Source organism: Oenanthe melanoleuca, chromosome 1 (assembly GCF_029582105.1).
Source record: "Oenanthe melanoleuca isolate GR-GAL-2019-014 chromosome 1, OMel1.0, whole genome shotgun sequence".
Taxonomy (NCBI): Eukaryota; Metazoa; Chordata; class Aves; order Passeriformes; family Muscicapidae; genus Oenanthe; species Oenanthe melanoleuca.
The window spans coordinates 46,024,038-46,046,012 of NC_079333.1; the positions used below are offsets into that span (position 1 = coordinate 46,024,038).

At 43.6% G+C, this 21,975-nt stretch overlaps 1 protein-coding gene across 1 annotated transcript in view; it reads right to left on the reverse strand.

The window, feature by feature from the left end:
• FLT1 (fms related receptor tyrosine kinase 1) overlaps window positions 1-21,357 on the reverse strand; it is a 105,802-nt gene extending 84,445 nt beyond the window's left edge. Inside the window, exons 1-3 of the mRNA XM_056487924.1 lie at window positions 21,042-21,357; window positions 6,710-6,806; window positions 6,188-6,408 (exon numbers count right to left, since the gene is read on the reverse strand). Of these exons, the coding sequence (XP_056343899.1) occupies window positions 6,188-6,408; window positions 6,710-6,806; window positions 21,042-21,099 (376 nt within the window). The 5' untranslated portion in view covers window positions 21,100-21,357. The remainder of the gene's footprint in view (window positions 1-6,187; window positions 6,409-6,709; window positions 6,807-21,041) is intronic.
• Between the last annotated feature and the right edge of the window lie 618 nt (window positions 21,358-21,975).

Here is a 21,975-nt window from a genome sequence, read left to right on the forward strand (position 1 = left end):
GCTGGGTTGACTGTGTTCCTTACAGTATCTCTCAGTTACAATCAACACGAAACCACAACGAGCACTCATGAAATCACAAAATCCATGAAGGTCATTTGCTATATTGTTCAAGAGCATAAATAGCAGCTTTTTTGCTAAGCTGGTTGGCAGCCAGATAAAAACTCGATAAGAGACTTAGCACAAGCAATATTATGTCTGGTATCAGTAACCTGTCTAGGCTATTTATGGGGTTTGCACAAACAACTAAATTAGCCAACACTGAAATGCCAAATTCAGAAAAGATGAAGAGGGTTTTTCTTTCCACAAGCTTCAGCTACTGTTCTTGGGTTTGTTTTGTTTTTAATAATCTGAGCTATGTAAGTCAGAGGACTTACACATACATTTGCAAGAAGAATAGTCTCTTCAGGAAAATCTAAGCTCCTTGAAATCTCTAAAAGCTTATCCTCTGAAGTTTCTCCAAAATACCTACTTACACTTGGCTCATCCTTAAGATTCTTTTCAGGCTGAAAGAGGTGAAATATTTTCATCACATTCACATAATTTTCCCTCATGCATGTGAAAAGGACCACAGTCTCTAGTAAAGAACAGACACGCAGACTTCATTGAAGTTTATGGGCCAATTGCCACATTCCCTTTCCATTGAAAGGATTAAACCTCCTTAACTTTATTTATCCCAGATAAATTATTGGGGCTGTTCAGAAGTCATTCCAAAAGAATCTTGCACACCAAGAGTCATTCCAGCCTCACTTGCACATCCACAATACAGACATTTCTCACTGAGCTAGGAGCCAAACCGTTAGTGTTGTCCCTGCTGAGAAAAGGGGAATTTCTCAAAGGGACTCATCTGAACTGTTTTAGACATCTGCTTTACCATGAGATGAATCATGCCCTAGGAAATGTGCCTGTTAAACCAGCTCATACGCCTAATTTCCTTAAAGAAGAACAATCCCATTTTGTATGTCTTATTCTAGAAGAGAGGTTGTTCCACTCTGGCCTCATCTTACCTGTAAAATAACACTTTTCAGATAAAAAGTATGTCTAAACCTTGAAAGAAAACCTGAGACATAAAGCATTCCCCATCTTTTTTTTTTTTTTTTTTTTTACCTGGACTTATATGATTATTAATTTATATCTAGGGCACATCCAGACACAAAGAATTTCTAATACAATTCTACAACAATTTTCAGGCAAGATTGGTTTGCTTTCCTTTGAGACTAGTTATACTATGCTACCATCAACACAGGACCACGACACAAATAAAACACAGTTAAAAAATCTTCAGGAAAAATAGTCACATTATCCAGGAAATCCACAATGGATCTATTACCAGGTTCAGCAAGCAATCCCTAGAAAGGCTAACGGATATTAGGAGCGCTCTTTCAGTGTCCCTCCACTGTGATGGCTCATCCTGGAGAGTTTCAGCAGGAGCTATGAGCCTTGGTGAGGGAGAAGGACCATGGAGGGGTGAGTGCAGAGCGTTGGATGCTGCCAAAGGGTCTGCACATGCTCGGCTCGGTGTCCTCGATCCGGAGCCCATGCGCGCACAATGACAAAAGCGCGGCAATTATCGGCCATTGACGTCAGCAAGTCCTAGAGGTCTCTGCTTTGTGACAGGAACCTCATTAGAAACTAAAAATGTGGCTGCATACTTGATACAGCTGCAACACAGTTTAATTCCAACGAGTTTCCTCTTCAGAACAGAAGCGCTATCATAGTACTGACTCCGACGGCGTAAGCCAAAACCGTACTGCTCATGTGTTAAAACTGTGCCAAAAGTAAAGACAAAAAAAGGAGAGGAAGAGTTTCCCAGGCCTTAGCAGGTTCTTTAATCAGAGTGTTATTTGTAAATAAGAAGAAAAAGGAAAAAGAAGGAAAATCTCCCTTTCTGTTAGGTCTCTGGGTGTTTTGTCTTACTGCTTTTTTTTAACCTGTTGAATTATTTTGATATTTCTGATCTAAAGACACCCTCTTGCAGAACTCTTTGGATACCCTCCATATTCTGCAACAATAGTATCTTCAGGATTACAGGAGTCAATCCATTCAAGCCAAATCTTAAATGCATGTCAGTTCTGGGTCTGGATCCAGCTATCTGTCAGCAGCAGGACCTCCCAGGGAGATGCCCAGGATGTTCTAAAACTCTGCAGAACCTGCAGCGTACAACTTCAGAGCTCAGAACCCCAGATGTTTTGGGATTTCAAAGGCTTACATTTTGAACAATTCCCTAACAATACAGCCCTTTATTTGGGAATGCTGAGCCCAAGACACACATCAAACCAAATGCATATAACTAGTGGACATATTTGACATTGTACACATTGGTGAGCACAAGTACTCTCAGGACTTGTACCTTTAATTACACAGCTCTGATTTGCTTCACCTGGCTTAAATCATCTCAAATCAAGAAATTTATTCTAAGCTTGTTATCCAGATCTCTTGAAAAGTCAGTGATGAAAACTACATGCCAGAAGCTCCTTTTGTTCTCTGTTAAGTATAGAAAGAGAATAGACAACTAACCCAGCCTAGAGATCTGATTTTAAAACGTCTCGTTCTGCAAGGAGAAGTGACCAGACGACATACACTGCAGGATTATGAGGAGACAAGGAGAGGGAGAACACTAAGAAATGGGCTACTGCCCTAGAGCCAAATACAGTTTTACTTTGACAAGATTTCTCTTTTCTGTTGCAGCAGAATTAAGATTTTACTCTTGTATATTACTAGCCAAAAGCAGTCTTCATCCCAGAAAAATAGCAACACTTCAACTTGAATCACGGTTTGGTTAAATTAGTGCAAAAACCTAACTTTGCTATAACAATGTAATTGAGCTTACAAGCTTTTCCTCTATCATACCATGGGAGCAACTGTTCAAAGGCAAGAAATTATGAGAGTAGAGAATTAAGATTACTGCACATTTTTGAAGACAGTGAATGAGCTCCAGCAATTGAAAAGTGCCTTGGAGATATTGGGACAAAGCAAACAGAAAGAAAAGCCCTTAGTACTGTCCCCAGGGAAATTTACATAGGATTCAGAACAGCCTGCTGATAATTTGGTCTTTCTTGAATGTCTTTATTCCATCATTATCTCTTCTCAAGCAGAAAATTCCCCATGCCTCACTGCAATGTATGCAGTGAGCGCTCATTGCAAACCTTTCCTTTTTACTGTTAGGTTGCAGTTCCCTTACAAAACAAAGCTCTGAGCAGTTTTGGGTCCGAGACAGTGCAGAAACTGGCAAAGAAGCTTTGCTTCATTTCAGATTTTTCCCATGGCTTGTGGGGGAAGTCAGGCCATCAGTTTTCTTGAGGCAAAGTTGAAGACTCTTAAGAGAATTAATTTCCCTAGCTTAATGTCTCAATTCCTGAGCTGTGTGGGGTCAAGAGTTGCAGAGACACTCTGTGCACTCACTCCCCTCTGCAACTCAGTAGTGACCTCTCCAGCTGAAAGCAGGGTGGTGTCAGCACTAGCTCCTCCAAGGCAAGTCACCAGCCTGCCTCTCCTCGACCCCCAAAAGCAAGACTTCAGAAATGCTTCAAGCCATCCCGGGGCCAGTGGGACGTGCAGTATCCTTCCCATTGCCTTGAGTCTTGTTTTGGTCTACACCAGATCATCTTCTGCTGTAGCATGCATTCATCACTGAACCAAAGGACTTACTGGGTTTATTGTGGTGCAGTCTTTGAGCTTTTTTTTTTTTAAATCCAGTTCATAGTCAGTATCACTCCAATTACGGAAATGAAGAACATTTTTAAAACAATAAGTGATGACTTCCTGTACAAACAATATCAACTTTCCTGATTCGGACTCTGTGTTTGTAAATAGCAACTATTTGTTCTCATCTGCAGCATGCTAAGACATGGGAAACAGGCACCTTGGTGATCCACATGGAGCTAATATGGGAAATGGACTGACACAACGTCCTGTCACAGGAAACAATACAAAACTAGGAGGGACCCAAATTTCACAAATGTTTATTTCCTAAACACCCACAAATTAATGCAAAGTAAAACTAAACTCAGGAAAGAGAGTCTTCACAGAGGATTTTGTTACCCCCATCTCAACCCCACTTGAGCTAGATAATTGAATTTCATGCATGCTCACAGAAGCAGTGACTTACATTAAGAGACAGGTAGAAAAAAGATAATGGGATAGCATAGAGAAAGAAAATACTTTTTCTAATGCTACACTTAAGGGTGAGTTTTGGTACTCAGTGTCTTGTTTCTTTCTAACTCACTCAACAATTCTTCCTGAAACTGTAGAGTTTTGGAAGACTAATAGACCTTTTTCCACCTTAGGGCAGATTGACACTTTCAATAGGCAATAACAGAAAGCAACAGTCAGCTTGCAGCCTCCCTCGTTATCCACAGTTTTCTCTAACTTTCCTGGGAGACAATTAACACTTCAATGTTAAGAAACTTGTTTTCAATCAAAGTGATTATCAAATTCAGAAAATTAACATGCCAGAGAGGTCTAAGGTTGCTACAGGTTTGTTCCCTAAACATTTTACTACTTTTTTGGCAATTAAGGTAGGAGGAGTTATAAAATCTAGCTGTCTCTTCAGAGTGACATCAAAATTTATGACTGAATGTCCCTGAAAAACCAACAAAACCAAGACACTTCAGCAGCCTTCTTTAAATTATTAGAGGGGATGGAAGGATAGGGATTGGTGTAGGACTGTCCTAAAACAATTTCCACAATCAAATGTTTCTCTTCCATCACCATGTGAATTCTGCAGGTAACCTTGGTTCACAGTCCCTTTTAGATGCAGGCAAGCCACATGCAAGTTGGGAAGCAGTGAAGAGTTAGAAGACTGGTTGTGGGTCTCATTTGTAAAAATTTAGGCTCCAGAAGAAGTAATTCTTCAAACAGGTAAGAAACCAAGAGAATGCAAGGGCATCCCCTGTGTTGTAAAGCCAGTTTGGCAGGGAGGTCCTTCTCCTGAGGATGAAGAGGTCTGTGGGTCAGTCTCAGACAGGGATGACATCCAAGGTGGGACGTCCAAGAAGGTCCTGTGATGGGAAACTTGCAAAAGGCATCCAAGGAAATTGTGCATTTCCCTAGGCTGTGGTCTGCTGGCCACTAAAAGAATATCCTATTTGGCTATTCTTCCATGGACACATCTGTTGTTGGATTTACAGAGAATTACATGAAAAGAGTTGGGTGACAAAAACACTCTGCAGAGTATTTCAGATGAAGGAAAGTAGGATGAACAGCAGAAATAGCCAATAGTGCTCAATAAAACAACACACAGTAATGGGGAGAGCTATCTTTTTTTCTATCAGTCTAGTGAGAAGTCCACTTCATTCTGCTTTTTCACAGCCCCAGTCTCACTCTTCATATCACAAAGTGAAAACAAAGGCTAATTCACTCTGATGTAAACTCATTAGATGCAGCAGACCCAGAATTTGGAAAACTTCCAGTAGCACGTTCTCTGTAATATGAGCTTTCATAATCTGTGAGTCCTGAAATACTGCAGTAATCTTCTAATTTTACTCTAAAATAAAAATAAGGAAAAACTAAAGTATTAATTAAATCCCTAAAGTGTCTGTAATTTGTTCTTTTATTGTTGTGCCTATTGAATTCAATTCTTCTCAGAAGTGTCTGATTAATACCCTGGAAGGAAACAGGATCAGAAAGAAATGTCTTTTATAGTCTAACTGACCTAATTCCAGCACTTCCCATACATTACACAATACTTGTTTGCTGAACATAACTCTGTGTTTAATTTCATTCCATTCATTCTAGATTCTTTCAGTATGTGTGAGATGGATAACAGAGGACATTTTTAAATACAACTTCACATGCAAATAGTAATTTTCTGCAGCATGAGGCAAGTAAGTGATCTGGACAGACAGCTTTAGCATCTTTCAGCTGCCTAGAAATCACATCACATTCAATGGGATTCTGATCCCATTTCACATGTTCACCTGTAGTCCACTTCCATCTGGACTCCTGTTTGCTCTAGGCAAGTGGTTGGATTGGGTCATTTTCTTGCTTCATTTTTTCCCTAACTGATAAAAGACTACCATTTGTATTTGCAAGTTCTGAGAAAGCAGATTCTATATATTAATTGGCAAATTAACACCATGCAAGGCTGAAAATGTAATTCAAAACTCAGCCACAGCTGACCTGCCTTACTTTTCCACTTTGCTGTATTGAAGAGCAAGTACCAAGCAGTGTTAAAAAAACTTAATCTTACCGTTAATAAACACATAGACTGTAGATTCCTTCTTCTTTTTTGCTGGACTTGTTGGGTATTTGCAGCTATAATTTCCAGTGTCATTTGCTTGAGTTCTGCTCAAGGTCAGACTGCTGCAGGACTGCTTCCCATTCCTTCCACAGGCATATTTAATTACTTTCAGCCTTTCGCTATCCTTGCTAAGGGTTTCAGGCAAAGACCATGAATGAACCATTTCCCCCCTGCAAACACAGATAAGGAAGCAGAAACAATTATGTTGGGCTGCAATTATATAGCTCCAGTTCCCAAGCTTTCTTTTTTATTATATCAGGCTATTTATGGGGCTCTCTTTTATCTTATTTTCCAAAAACAACAACAGAAACAACAAAGAACTATTAAACAATTGCCATTGAAGTTCACTCCCCACCTTTCCCCACAGCATAAGGTTTAATTTTTTTTTTTCTAATTTCAGTTACAAAAAAAAGAAAGTGTCAGGTGTATGAAGTCCCTGCCAAAGTATCATAATCCAGCTCAGCTGGTTACCTGCAGGTGAGATTTAAAGTCTGGCCGGCTTGAACAACGTGCTGTATCCCATTTATACTCAGCTCAGGGACTTTTAGTTTTGATCCTGAACTAGATCCTAGAAAAACAAAGAAAAGATCAAAACATTAACAAGGACAAATAATTCTGCTTCCAGTCCACTCACATTTATGTTGTTATACTGGAAAGGAAAAGAAAACTGTGTTTCTCTCACCACACATATTCTCTCTCTGCCTTTGAGCAAAGTCCCGTTGCCCTGACTCAGGACAAAAATTACCTTCCAGCAGCATTACTCAGGAAAGAAAAAAAGTATTGAAAGCTATCAGTCAATGACTTTGCTTTCAGATTTTTCACTGAACATATCATGAAGAATCTTGAGGACCTTGTGGCTCCACATCTAACCAAGGAAGTGTGCCCCCAAGCACCATTGGCTGCATTTCCTCAGGAAACACAGCCATGGCAGCCTCTTCAATGGGAAGGGTAAAAGTCAGCCACTCCCATGGCAAGAGCCATGCACTGACTTCTAAGATACCTCAAACAACTTGCTGCAAGGCTGGAACTGATGTGGAAGGAGTGAGAGGGCGTTAAGGATCTTCCCTTCCTGACTGAAGGTCACAGCACTGTCGCCTATGGTCCCTCACCAGCTGCTGGCATCCTGTGAGTGAAGCAGTGTCAAAAGGTAGAGCTTTACAGTAAATTTTGAGAACAAGATCAAGACACCTTCCAGACCAGATTTGCTGCTTATTTGAGACAGCAAGCATGTTGTTGTGGCCAGACCATTCTGGCACAGGTGAAACCCTTGGTGTCGGTAAAACATGAAGCTTCAGACACTTGAAAACATCCAGGTGGGCTTGTGAAGGCTACATGGAGGCATTTATAGGATGAAAATGGCCCATGGTCAGAAAACCAGAAGAACATGAGATCTTCCCTCTCATCAAGTTGGGAGATGCTGCCTAGAAAGACATCATGATTTATCTTTGCCCTATAATAGGCTATGACCACAAAAGCTTTCATGGCAAGCTGACAGAAGAACATGCCTTAAGGAAGAAACAGTGCTGGATCCATCCCATTGCCCTTGCACTGACAGCAAAATGTCCCAGAAGTTGGGAACACAATGTAAAAATGTTGAAAATCAGTTGTAGTCTAATTGGGACTCAAGTGTAACTTGTAAAGATTTCGGCTTTGATAGAGAGCAACAGCAATTATCCCAAACCACTTTACCCCAAGAGAAAGTATTTGTCAACATATGGAAGAAGCAGCATCTCATTGTCAAGGGTAATGGAGATTTTTCTTCTAGAACTCAGTTAAGTACAGATTTAGTTTAGCTATTTTAAGTCCTTCCAAAAGGTCTCTGCCACAGCCAAGTACGAACAGCTGTGTGCACCAAACATAGTAGAAATGCATGAACCTTACTTGGGGCTACATATCACCCATCAGAAATTTCTCCCTCTTTTGTTGACTAGAGAAGGAACTTTTGGATGCTGGTTTCTGCTGAGACTGGTGACTAAAATTTGGATATATAAACATGTCAAAGTCAATGGCTGCTCCATATTCAGGAGCTTTCTTTTTAGCCCTGTATATTTTATTTAAGATGTGGCTCCAGTAGTTTTCTGATATATTCTGTAATCTGTGCTGATTCAAAACAAGTTTAAAGGGTACATTTGAACATAGATGTAAACAAAAATAGCTCACTTGCACAAGCCACAAGCAAGGGCATAACTTTTCAGGATAAAGAGGTCTTCTGGACTGCACCACAAATAACACCACAGATTTGAGTGGTGAGACTGTACATACATACAGACTTCCCTTGAGAATTGTCTAGACAATCATATTTCTAACTAGAAATTAATATATTCTGACAGCTGGTAAGAGCGGAGAAAAATGGTGCAGCAAATCTTTGAACAAGTAATTGTTATGTGATATGCATTGCAAACATACATTTTTTCACACCTGCCCTTTAGGGATCTCAGCTCTGAAGGGCTGGTTTCCCCAAAGTGCACTCAGTCCTTTCATGGGATAGTTTCCCATAGATGCTTGCAGTCTATGAGTCTTCTCATTCACCATTCTGCAACAATGCCTCTGAGGCTAATCACTGAGAAATTGAGATAAGATGTTACAACAGCCTAGGCAGCTTCTTGGAGAGCAACCCAGGCACTCTGGTTGAGAGGGTTTGTCAACATCCTCCAGCTAAACAATCTGATAGTTTTGTGAAACTCCCACATTCCCTCATTTCATTTGCATTCCTCTTGTCATCCCAGAACTGAAGGGTCAGATGCTCTCCCAAGAAGGCAGAGTTTATATCCAGCTTTATGAATCTCGGTTTTTACTTCGGGGAAAAGTTGACCTCAAGCTTCCCTGAACTGCTCCATATTTGAGGCTCTGGAAAAGCTGAGAGGCATGCACCAGTGTTTACAAGCAGTTCAATATGTATGAAAAAAACATCAGTGATGGTCTGCCAGAGGAAACCATCGGGATCAAAGCCCAGCTGCTAGAGCTGCAACTCTCAACCTAGTTGCTGGAGAGCAACATGTAGGTTGCTTCCCGTGTAAAACTGGTGGGAAATTGGAAAAACCCATGTGAGTGACAGGTGCTGACAGAAAGACAGGAGAGCAAGTCTGTGGTGCCTGGTCATGCCTTTGGTGCTGAGTGCTTGGCCTTGCTGTTGGCACTGCTTTCTGAGTCTGCCAAAGGTGACGAGCAAGAAACCATCATAAATGCTACAAGGTTTTCTCTTCATAACTTTACAGGGATATAAAGACACAAAAACCTTAAGATCTATCTTAAATGACACATGAAAAGAGGGCACCCTGGAAGCCTGTATGCCAGATCTGCCTCAGACTTATTAAAAATGAAAGTAAAAACATAACAAAACCACCTACCTATCTTGTAGGCAAAAAAGAAACCCAAATATACTGGATATATACTCAAGCTTTTGCCCTTTTACACATTTAACATGTATCTAAAAGACAGCACAGTATTTATAAATATTGTGTGTGGTATTTAAGGAGTGCTTAGTGTTTGCCTAACTCTGCTCCCATTGACAAAAGCCAGCATTTCATCATTGAATTCAAGTATATTTTAAACACTTAACTCCAGTAGTTAATCATAGTAACATTTAAGACTTAATGTCAGTGTATTTGGCAATAGATACAAGCCTGGTTATATGTTCATTTATTTAGTTTTTCACTGATGAAAAGCTGAGGTCTTATTTCAAGCCAATATTGTTGCTTTTACAAGTATGGGAGACAATGCTTTTACCAGCAAGATGCTATGTCTTGAAGAAAAATAGCTTTATTTGACATCCTATGTATTCATGGGTCATTAGCTTCCTTACATTTTTAAATGCTCCAAAACTGATGCAGAGCACAAATGCAATAGAGTTTGACGTGTTTACCAGGAAAGAAAAAGGAAGGAGAATAGCAGGGAAATTCCTACTGTCAATATTTAGAAGCAGATTATGCCTTCTATGTATCTTCTGTGGGCATTTTACTTGACACTGTCTTTTCTGAAGGGTCATGGCTCAACAGGACACATTCACTTATCATTGTGCCTGTCACTAGGAGACCATCAGCAGCCTACCCTCACACTGACCTACATTGAGGGGTGCAGCTTCTTTTCATCTGACAACCAGAGAACTAATTAATCCTGATAACTGAGGAATCTCCTCCCACTGGGAAAGGAGTGATTTTTTCGGACACATTTTATTTGTTATGGAAGGCTTATTAGATACATGTGAAAGTCAGTCTGTGGGGTTGTTTAATTAATGAGCAAATATTAATTTAGATTGCAAAAGTTAGCCATTCTAAGTAAAGTAAGGGGAGGACAAATATTTTTTTATGACAGCAGAGAGAAATCTGTGATTTGCAAGGGAAAAAAAGGAAAACTTTCTTCAATTAATTTCTGCCCCACAAAAAAGAACTGATCTTCTTCCGAATTAAGTAAATAAAATTTATAATTACCAAAAAACTCTCTGATGACAAGTAGTGAAAAAAAAGATAAAATAAATGAATCTGTATGTATTTTTCCAATATGATGTGTCCAGTTCTACAGACAAATGAGTAACCATGCACACATGATGAAACTTCCACTGATTTCTGCTAAATCTTCGCTTCTCTTAAAGATGATATATTTGCTGAACTCAAAATTGAGACCATGATCTGGGTTATTATTCCCATGCCAATTTTCCCAGTTTCTACTTTTAAATATCTTTTCATACACAGGGAGTTTCTGCTACTTCTGGCTAAATAAAGGAAATCCAAAAGCTAGCTTTAAGACGTAGCTTAAAAAATTACAAAATTAGAAGTTATTATAAATTTCCTTGAAGTTAACAGATTTGATGGCTTTTTAACATCTTTCCATAATTTTGGGCTGTGACTGTCTTCCAGCCACTCCTGTTATCCTCAACACGTTGACTAATCTTTTTTTCACCTGCACAATGAAAGGTTAAGGAGAATGATCAGTTTATCTTTGCAACTTCAGTGTGTACAAAGAATCTGACCTTCTGGGTTTAAAGTGCCATCTGCGGGCAATAAAGTTATCCATCATGAAGTAATTGTTTCAGTCACTGCTGGATTTGCACATGCTTTACCCCTTGTGAAACATAACTGAGCCTTTGAGGGTTTTACAATCGAATATCATTTCCTCCTGATTCAAGTGTTCAGCAAAAATGTACTTTGTAGAGGACACTCCTGCATTGGAAGGAGAGGCCAGGTTATTTCTTAACAGGGTCTCCACCTCTCTGTGCTGCTTAAAACGTTGGACATTCAGTCCAGATGCAGCCCAGGACTTTACACTGGCTTATGAGCATTTCCCTAGGAGTCATTCCACTGAAGGGAATGGGAATATCCATATGTGTGCAACAATGAGCAATTGCAGAATCCAGAGAAAATGTAAAGGAACATGACAGTACCCAGTGGGTTGACTTTCATTGCTTCTCCAGTGAAAATGAGCTGGCTGATCTGCAGCAGCACCTTCACCAGAACACAGTCACTAGTTAGTATATGGCTTCAATCCATTTTGTAAGGAAATCTGGGATATCAAGAGTTTTCTTTATTTCAGAGATATTTTTGACAAGCAACTCTATTACCATCTCTTTAAAAGCTTCTTCAATCCATTCTGTAAGTAAATATAACTATTTCTTTTGGTCAAACAGTTGTACCTATTCGTAATAATTGCAATTACATTACTACACCAATTCACTCTCAAAGAGGAAAAAGGCATATATAGAGAAAAAAAACTTCTGGTCAACTCTTAAGAGCCACTTAAAGTTTGACTCACATCTGAGCATATGAAGAAGCTTGACTAACAGGTTCTCCTAGTTTAATCAACACTGAGATCCTCTCAGCATTAATACTTGCATTTATAAAGACAGGACTTTTAGGGAGAGCTGTCTTAAAATTTGCGTGGTAAATGGAAAAGAAAGTTTTGTTTTCCTGTTTGATGGGTAACTGTCCAGTCTGATCCTGCCACAGGACTAGAGGGAGAAGGGGGCACCCTGGATAATAAGGCTTTCTGATTCTGTGGGTGCTGGTGGCTAGGAAAAACTGCTGGAAGGAGACACTCTTCAAGAGCCCCCATCTCATCTGTCACCTGGTTTCTGATGCTCAGGTACAGGCAAAGAAGGGAGCACAGCCTGGTTCCTGCTCCCAGGGGTGAAAGCACCCTCTCCATGGCCCCTGTACTTCACAACAGTCTTCAGGAAAGACCTGCAGTGCCAAACCATGAGCCACCCTGAGACTCAAAGTGCTATCTCCAGGTCTTGCAGATGCCATCCAAGTCCTCATTCTAAGGGAAACCTCACAGTCATTTAATTTCACAGCACTTCTCTGAAGTAAATCCAGACTTCAAGCCTGAAGCCTGCAGAAGAGAAACTAGGGCAGCTTAACTGTGAGAGAGCAAGGAGGTGTGACTCTGTCCCAAAATGACATTGACAACAGCCCAGATGAGCAAACTCATGATCTGAAGCAGCAAAATGTAACCACTATTTCTACTGAAGCAGAACTTTGCAGGTCAATTAAGAGCCATGGGGATTTACAAGTGTTAACAGATACAGGTCCCTGGACTCAGAGGTATTTTGTACTTGTTTCTTGTTGGTTTCCTCCTGTGCAGAGAGAGGCACCACATGTGCTGGTACATAGCTGGCAGACAGAAACACCCTCAGGGTGGAAACAACAGCTCAAGCTGTATCACTCCTTAACAGAGACATCACTTGCAAATATCTCTGTGGTGAAACTGAAACTTCTTCTGAAACTTCTAACTTTCCTCTTTTTTGCATTCAAGACCAAGAAAACTTATTGGATGCTATTTAATTACTAAGCATGCATAGAGGCACAAAAGTTATCAATTCATTGGTTCATCCCTTACAGATCCAAAAGGGACATTCCATTCATCCAGTCTGACACTTGGCAACACATGACAAGTGACTTCTGGATCAAATGCTTAAGCCTGATCAATCTCAATCATAATTTACGAATTTAAAGTACCATTAGGATATAACAGCCAGCCAGCCAAAATAAATAAATAAATAAAAGATGGGTTAGTGGATGGCAAAGCTGGGCTGCTCTGTGATTCACACCATAGTAGAGTCTGAGCAGCATAAGGTTGGTAACAGTAAATTAAATGAGGTCTGGACAGACTAAAAGCCTTGACCATGACTTCAGGCTGTGGAACTAAAATCTGTCAGTAGGGAAAATGGACATGCAACTCTCCAAAACAGGCCTTCATAGGCATAGAAATGTATTTTTTTTTTTAGTTCCAGGTCTCAGAGCAAGTTATAATTTATTTACTCTCTGTATTCATTTGCTATTCCTAGATGAGCATACACACTGATGTAAGATTAAATGCTATAGAGCCAAAGCAAAACACCCAGTTGCTGAAAATGATGCAGTAGTTCTGATGATACTTTGTTAGCACTTCTGAGCAGTACACAATATCATGCCAATATGGCCAATAGCTGCAATTTAAAACTAATATGTATTTCCCCAATAACTGCCAAACATTTTGCCAGTGTTTGCCCTAGCTGGGACAGGTTGGTTTTATAGAAGCTTGTGGTAAAGCCTTTCTAATATAGAGCAGGGAGGGTTTGTTCATTTAAAAGTTTAGATGAAAGAAATTAAACAAACTGAGACTTCAGCCACTTATTTGACATAAAGTTCATTCCAGGTATGACCAATGAAATTGTTGACATTATCCCATCATACCTGGGCAGCTGCATGTTCTGTGTCCCACAAGACCCACTTGAAGGCACTTGCTTCACCAGATCATCAGAAGTTTGTGTCTTGTTTGCCCTAAACTCACCAGGTAACTTCCATGCATGAGCATAATCACTTTATATAATGCCAATGAAAAATAAATTTCAATATTTAACAGCCAGAGATCTGAGAGAAAAATAATCTTGGTTTCCTGTTGTATCCATCAAGTTTTAATATCTCTAGAAATACAGGATCTGAAAGGAGCATCTTGGCCAATACCTAGCCCATGAAGGTGTTCATTTCATTAGCTGTATAAGGAGAGCATATTTACAGAGAAGAAATAAAACCAACCATAACCACAAACTTTTTCTTTCCCATTGAGCACATGGAATTGAAAACAGATATCCAAATGCACAGTCTGACACCTCTATCATGAGCCCTTGTGGGACCACTTCAGTAAACCACACCCCAAAGGCAAAATACACACATATTTGTGATGTGTGTTGAGAAATAAGAGAAATACCACTGTTGTGTCCACCTTACTTACTTACTTGGTCTTTACTCCAAATGAGTAAATGATCAGCTTAAAAAAAAAACCAACAAATTTCTTTACCAGTTTGATACCTAAAATTTCTAACAGATTACCTGGCAGGACAAATGAAGCAATATAATAGGACTGAATTGGAAAACTTTCATAAAGACAGACAAACTGCCTACCTGCTAGTATTCTACCTGCTCAGCCAGCAACACAGGTCTGCCAAACTCATTTGGGGCTGTAGCAATCACTAAGCTGTAAGCACGGAAACAAATTAGAAACTATGTAAAAGAAAACGTAAAGCAAAGTTTTAGGAGTTGCACTGTGCTGAAGGCTGATGGTTATTATTTCCAAAGCTCCATTGTTACAGTGAACTGTTCATGTAGTGCTCCAAAAACAAAAGTGAGGAATTGACTTTCCATCCAGCCCACCTAAACCTATAAAGCAGAGCTATAAGTAAAGGCCCTGGGTCCTAAACAAGAGCAAGAACACAATGCAGCACAGCAATTTAAAATAGAGGTGAGAAGAACTGGAACAGTCTGCACAGAGGAGTCCCTTGCAATGGCTTAGGAGCAAAATCCACTTTGCTGTTAAATGCCATCTAAAGCACCAAGTCTAAGGAGATAGATGCAAGTGCAGAAATCTGCCAAGATTGCCTATAGCTCAGTTGCATTAGGAAATTATAACCATTGATACTTATAGATTAGGATGATTGTCAATTGCAGCACTGCATGAGTCAAAGAAAGGTGCTTCAAACACTTTCAGCACAACAGAACAAGAAAGTTCTCTATTATACATTTTAGTGTGATTTATTTCCACTATGTAATATCCGTTTGCATAAACATAGACAACAACTAAATTTCAGTTTCCTTGTCCCTCAATACCATGGCTTCTTATGAAATAATTGGATTTTAGATCATACTACAAAAATATAAAAAAATTCCCCTCTTGAGAGTTTTATCATATAACTGCTTCCTGCAAGACTTCTTGAATCTTTCCTGAAGATCAGATGCTGGACACCACTGAAGACATGACATGAAGCTAAAAAAGCCTTGACTGATCCAGGATGGCAACTCTCACGCTTCTGTTAACATTAGTCTGTGGTGATCCTGATGAGAGGTTTTTCCACAGAGGAATGACAATGGGAACAAAAGGGGTGAATTCCTTCACTCTGTGTCAAGGAAGGATCCCACAGGAAGGACGCTTAAGTGAGCTATGTGAAATTGTGAAATTCCTCTCATGAAGTGCCCTCACACTCATCCCTTCTCTCCCCACGCACTAAGCAGGGGGTCTGTTCCCAGAGCACAGGCTTCCTGAGAGAACATCTGAGGAGCAGAGACATCTGCTCACAGGTCCCTGGCTCTCAAGGACCCTGCACCCTGCCTGCTTCACCCTCTTCCAGGTATGGAATGGAAATAACAGCACTGCACTGCCACAGCACCTTCAACCCACTGAAATCCTAAAGCAGCTGCCTTCCAGGCCCTTGCCCACCCTTCAGCTGCTCCAACAGCAAAGAAAACCTTGTTTCAAGGCCATAGCTCTGAAAGATGGAATACAACTTAAAAAGAAGTTGTATTGCACAAGTGCTTAGTGCCACATATCAGTGACTGCTGGAAAAGCAGCCCCACCACCCAGAAAAGCCATGCCAAGAGAAATCCATGTCAACAACACCACACTGAATTATGCTCTAAATATGTTACAGGGGTGATTTAACATTGTGGATATGGATTTTGTGATTTGAGGGGAAAACAACAGAGTAAAATCAGCTCACCATGAACTCGAGCCTTTTGCTTCAACATGAACACAAGACAAACCAAAGTCTGAGAAAGATGATTAATTAATCTATTAACTACTGCACAAACATCTATAATGGTATTGAACACACTGATGCACCACAAACTAAACCATCCTCCTCCTCATCTTTAGTCTGGCACATCTCCATGCACTGTGCCACACAAAAAACACCTCAAATGCAAATATGGCTGAATGCAGAAGAAAAAGTCATCCACATTCCCTGTCCAAATTTCTCCATGCATCTCAATGGCTCAAGACATATGTTTCAGACAAAAGTACCTCTGAAATCGATAGTTTCAAATCTCTTTGCCCTCACTGTTGGTTTCTCAATCTGTTAGCACTTTGCTTAGTTCTATCATGAGTTCATTCTGCTGGTCACAAAGGTGTGATATTATGCCATGCCTGGCTTTGGAGAGAGAGAGAGCACTAATGACTGCACTTTCACTTTTCCAGCTCCTGCTTGCAGCATAGTCCTCTCTTTTAAGCACCAGGATTTATGCAGTACTGATCTCCAGCCATAGGGGAATGAAACCAAACTTCTGCATCTCAGTAAGAGAAAGCTGTGCAGGCACCTTCCTGACAATCACTGGACCAGTTTTAGGATAAGCAGTTCCCCATGATGCATCAAGAGGTCAGGCCATTCCCAGCTGAGGATGCTTGGGAAAGGTTGCTTCCCAGTTGCAGGAACACATGCAGTAAGGATGCATCACAAAGGCAAAGAGAGAAGAGCTTGGTTCTGTCTGTGGGTAGAATTAATGCTCAAATATATACAGAAATATTTCTATACATTCTTAAAAATATTGGTAGAGGGACAAAAAGAGATTACTGGGGGCAGGGATGAGATCTAAAGATGAAGCATGTCATTGGAGAGAGCTTTCTGGAGGTCTCACACCAACAGGAGAGACGTGTCTCCAGGAGCAGAGGTGGCTGTGATTGGGCATTTCATGCAAAACCTACTCTTGCAGCAGTCTTGCTTTCCATTCCCTCTGGGCCTGCAGCAGGAAGTCCCAAACCCTGACTCTGGGGGGTTCAAAGGAACAATTTTGCTGCTGAAGTCCCACCACAGCCTCTGCACACAGAGTTCTGAAACACTGAACTTCATCTGCCAAGCTTCTTCCTTTCCCAGTCTCAGTCAGACATGAAAACTTGCAAGCTGATAAACAGTGTGCTGGAAGTTTCCAAACCACTTTAAAGTGTAAGGACTTATCAACTGTCCTGCAAATCTGGACAATTTCCTTTTGTCCTGTACACCCATACAGTGTGAAGGGCTACTGATTTCAGGTTTTGAAGCTTTTGACAAAAAACAGACAGCTTGTTTGTTATTGTTTGGATGCAAAAAAAAACCCCAACACCACCAAAAAGACCTCTCAAATCTCCTCAAACACAAATTTTTAGGGTTCTAAATATATCGGGTGCTTCTGGATACGAAGATCTTTAGTACAGCACAGGCAAATTCCTGATTTTGTCCAACACAAACTGCAAATCTAGAAGATGCTAGCCCAGTCCAAAGGAGTTGCTTCAGATTTACTCCAGCTGTAAGAGAATGAAATCTAGCTTTGTGTGGAGTACATGGGAGAAACACCTGTCTGGTAAAACATCAGTTATCTGTGTAAGTGATTTTCTTCAGCTATGTCAGAAAGTTCAATGCTTTAACCCCATACACATGTTTTTTAAAAATCTCTGCTATATAGCAGTGCCTAACTCTTCTCCTTTATGCGAATACAGTTTGGAATTTTTTAGGGATCCCCGTTTCTGTGAAGGTCTGGAAGAAGTGGGAAAGCCTGTTTTTCTTAAATTTGTTAATAAATCCAGCCCTAATCCCAAATTGGACCATTCTGTCTGTGTCATTGCTTCAGGAAGTACTCAAATCAAATTGAAACCTTAACAGCACTTTCAGAGAAAAGAGGTTAGTTATTGCAAGAAATTAACCTCAACACTGATTAGATTTGACCTGGAATTTCTTCCTTCATTTTTTTCCAGCTGGCCGTGAAATTGAAAAATCCACTGGGGATTTTGCTTCTAGCTCCAGTTCCAACTGAAATAACTGAGATCATATAGTGCTGTTCACAGATAAGACTGCAATAGAGTCTATTTGGCTTCTAGCTGTAAATTGTGAGGTGCCACTTCTGTGTGGAAAGCCAGAAACCCAGCTGGAAATGCAGCTAAACCATCAGTTTATGTTTCTGGAAACATGGCATATTGGCTGCAGGGTCTGATGTTTTCAGGGATTAAACACAGTCCTTCACAATCCCAAATGCTAGTGGTTAAAATTATAGTAATACCAATGACTGTGAGATTGAACTTAACACAGCAACCACACTCATGTTGACCATTACATGTACAGTCACTAGCAAGCATATGCAATAGAATTTGTGGAACAAATAATTATAAGATATAAAGAAAACATACAAGAGTACTATGTAAAACCCAGAAAAAAAGTATTGTTCTTTCCCAACTCAACCAAAATATGTGTGTGCCCAACACACACATGTCAAATGAATTTAATTTCCTTAATTTCATTTTTCAAATGGCAAATCTCACAGCTTGTAGGCTTCATGTTGCTTTGGAGAATTTTAAATTATTAAGTAGACTTCTGTGAGCTGAAAGACCTCCTTCTGTCTCCTCCTTGTGGAGGTCTCTTTAGGTTCTTTCTGAACACTGATTGTTTCTGAGAATCTCCCCTAGAACCTGTCAGTAAATGGAAGCTCAGCAGGCACCTGCAGAGACTGAATTACAACAGGGACCAGTGATGAATTTGATTTCATTAAGAGTACTGGAAATGGGAAGTGGTGGGCAGCCTGAGCAAGAAATGTAGGCAATGAACAAGCAGTGAAGGAGGGTGACACAGGAGGGACAGCACAGAAAGATGCATGGTACCAAATATCCCACCACTTCAAGAGTAAATTTAAAATTCTCCATGAAACACAACTTGGGAGAGCTCTGCTAGTGGCCCAGAAGAAGTTTGATCAACCTATTTGAGATGTCCAAACACAGCTAAGCAAGAATGCTTTTCTAGAAAACAAACAAAAAAAGGCAAGAAAGCCAATGAGTCTGAAAATACTGAAATTCTGATTTGAGCACAATCTCTTGTACATGGGGAGGATATGAATTTCCAGCAAAATGGTTGTAAGGGCACTCAGCCAAACTGGAGAAGGAACTTTGCAATGCCTAGAGCACCTGAGCTGACCACTGGGATGTTTGTCCCCAGCACCCAGAGCCCCTAAGCAAGCCAAGCTATTCCCACTGGGATTGGTCTAGGGTGCACATGAACAGGAAGGTGAACCAGGGTCTTTCTCACAGCCCCGGCTCACAGAGTCCACCCTCTCCCTGGGCAGTGGGCTTGCACAATGGAAAACCTTTCCGACAGGAAAGAGGAAGCCGGTCCCCTAGCGGAGCTGGTCACCGCAGGAGCCCGTGGAGGGGCAGGACGCCGAAGTTCAAACTCAAGCTGTGAAGGAAGCCTGGCAAGGATCTGAATCCACATTTCCTGTATCCAGGGTGGGTGTCCCATGCCTGTGCCTATTTCATCCTGGGCATAAGAACCTCCTAGGCAGAGATAAATAATGTGGGGAAATTAGCACTTTCCTGGGGAAAAGAAAGAGAGGGAAAAAAAAAAAAAAAAAAGGCAGAAGAATACCTATATATCTGTATCAAAGCTGATGAATCAGCACTTCCCGAGCAGGAAAAGGTCTCTTAGGAGCGGCCTCGCCAGCTCTCCTGCCGGGCAGCCCCTGGCAGCGGGACCGAGCTCCGGCCACCCGCGAGGGGCAGCGCGGCCGGGCGGGCTCGCCGCTGGCAGCAGGAGCGCTGTCCTCGACGGCCGTCCCGCGGGGAGCTCGGCTTTTCCCTTCCCCACCCGGGGCTTGTTCCCGCTGCTCGCCAGCCCCTCTCTCCCCGCGGGAGCGGCCCCGGCCGTGCGCGCTGCCCGGGACACGGCGAGCCCTGCGCGGGGAACAGGCTGCGGGACCGCCGGTCCGCCCTCCCCGCGGGCATCCCCGCCCGTCAGCGGCTCTGCCGGGCCGTGAGCCCACGCGGGACCCGCCTGTGCCCGGCCACCGCGCACCCCTGCTCCAGGTGACCGCCACGCCACGCTGGGACACACTGCCCGCCACGGCGCTCCGGCCCACGGGACTCGCTCTTGGCTCAGAGTAAAATAAAACCCTGTTAGGAACATGAAGCCTGCAATGATCCACCCGCATCGTTGTGGGATGCGGGTACCGGAGAGCAGCTCCATCCCATTCTCCAGTGAGACCCGGCAGCCAGCCACGCAGGGAGCGCCGCCGGTGCTCCATCGACCTGCTCCGGTGGGATTTTTGCCAGGAAAACGTACACCTTTGCTGCCTATCTGGCAGAGCTGGGACACTTGAAAACAAAGTGCGGAGGAAAGAAGCGTGCCCCGCTGCCAAGACATCTCTTTCCGTGATGCACCGGTTCGGACAACTCCCGATGATGTACGGCGGTCCCCTGTGGCCGGGAGAGGCTCGCCCCCACGCCACCGCTGCCTTGCCCGGCGAGGACAGGCAGCAGGGCTTCGCACCGCCGGACCGTCCGGGGAGCTGCTCCCGGGGCACTCCGATGGGCATCCGGAGCACAATGACCGCTCGGGGATGCGGCGTTTCCCCGCTCCCTGGAAAGCGGGGATCGCTTCCCCGGCCCTGCCCAGGGCCAAGGGGAGGCAGGTGCCCGCCGGCTCCAGCCGACAGGCGGTGGGGGCACGGGAGGCGCAGCCGACGAGACACATCAGTGCGAGCCCGTGGCGGAGAGCTCGGCGCAGGACGGGCTGTGACCGGGGCAGCGCGTACCGGCGGTCCCTTACCTGCGAGCAGGAGGGCGGCTCCCAGCAGCACGGTCCCTGGGAGCAGCTGGCGGGGCATGGTCCTGCCTGCGGGAGCGCAGGGCTTTTTCCCTGCCGGCGGCGGCGAGGCAGGGGCAGAGGCGCCGGCTGGGCTCCGACGGGCTCTCCTCGGTGCCGGGCGCTTCCCGCGGTGGCGGAGATAGCGGCAAAGCGAGGCGCGGAATCCGCATCCAGCAGCCCCCGAGCGCGACCCGCCCGCCCCGGCCCGGCCCGACCTGCGGAAACGGAGTATCCGCTGCGGACCGCCCTGCCAGCTTCACCTCCCACGGGCATCAGATACCCGCCAGCCGCAGCCTCGCTGATTTATAACTTCTCCACCCCTCGCCGCGCACCCCTCCACCCCCCCCCGCCCACATCCTCCGCCGGGAGCACGCCCTCCCCGGGACGCGTCCCCCGCCCGTCCGCCCGTCTGTCCGTCGGTCGGTCGGCGGGCACGGTGTCGCTGCCCCGCGGGTCTCCCGGTCCTGCTGCCCCCGGCCCCAGGAGCCCGGCCGTGTGTCCCTCCGGAGCCCGGCTCTGCTCTGCGCTGCCGGGACGGGCTGCGGGACTCGCCGCCCGCACGTCGCCGGGCTCCCCTGCCGGGGTCGTGCAGCGGATTTGCGATTCCTGGACCAAATGCTGAGCGGTGGGGTCCCGGTCCTGCCGAGCCCCTCTCCGGCTCCGCTGGAAAACCTCGACAGAGCCGCGTCCCGTCACCGGCTGTGAGCCGGGGGCCAGGTCCGGCCGGGGACACTTACAGCCGCTCCCCGGCGGGCGGGAGCGATGCTCGGAGCGCCCGAAAGCGCTGCCCCTGCCCCTGCTCCGCTCCCCGCCTTCCCTGGGGAGAGGGAGCCGCGGGGCAGACCGCTCCGTGCGGGGCCGGACCCAGACCAGCACGGGTCCCCAGACAGCAGCA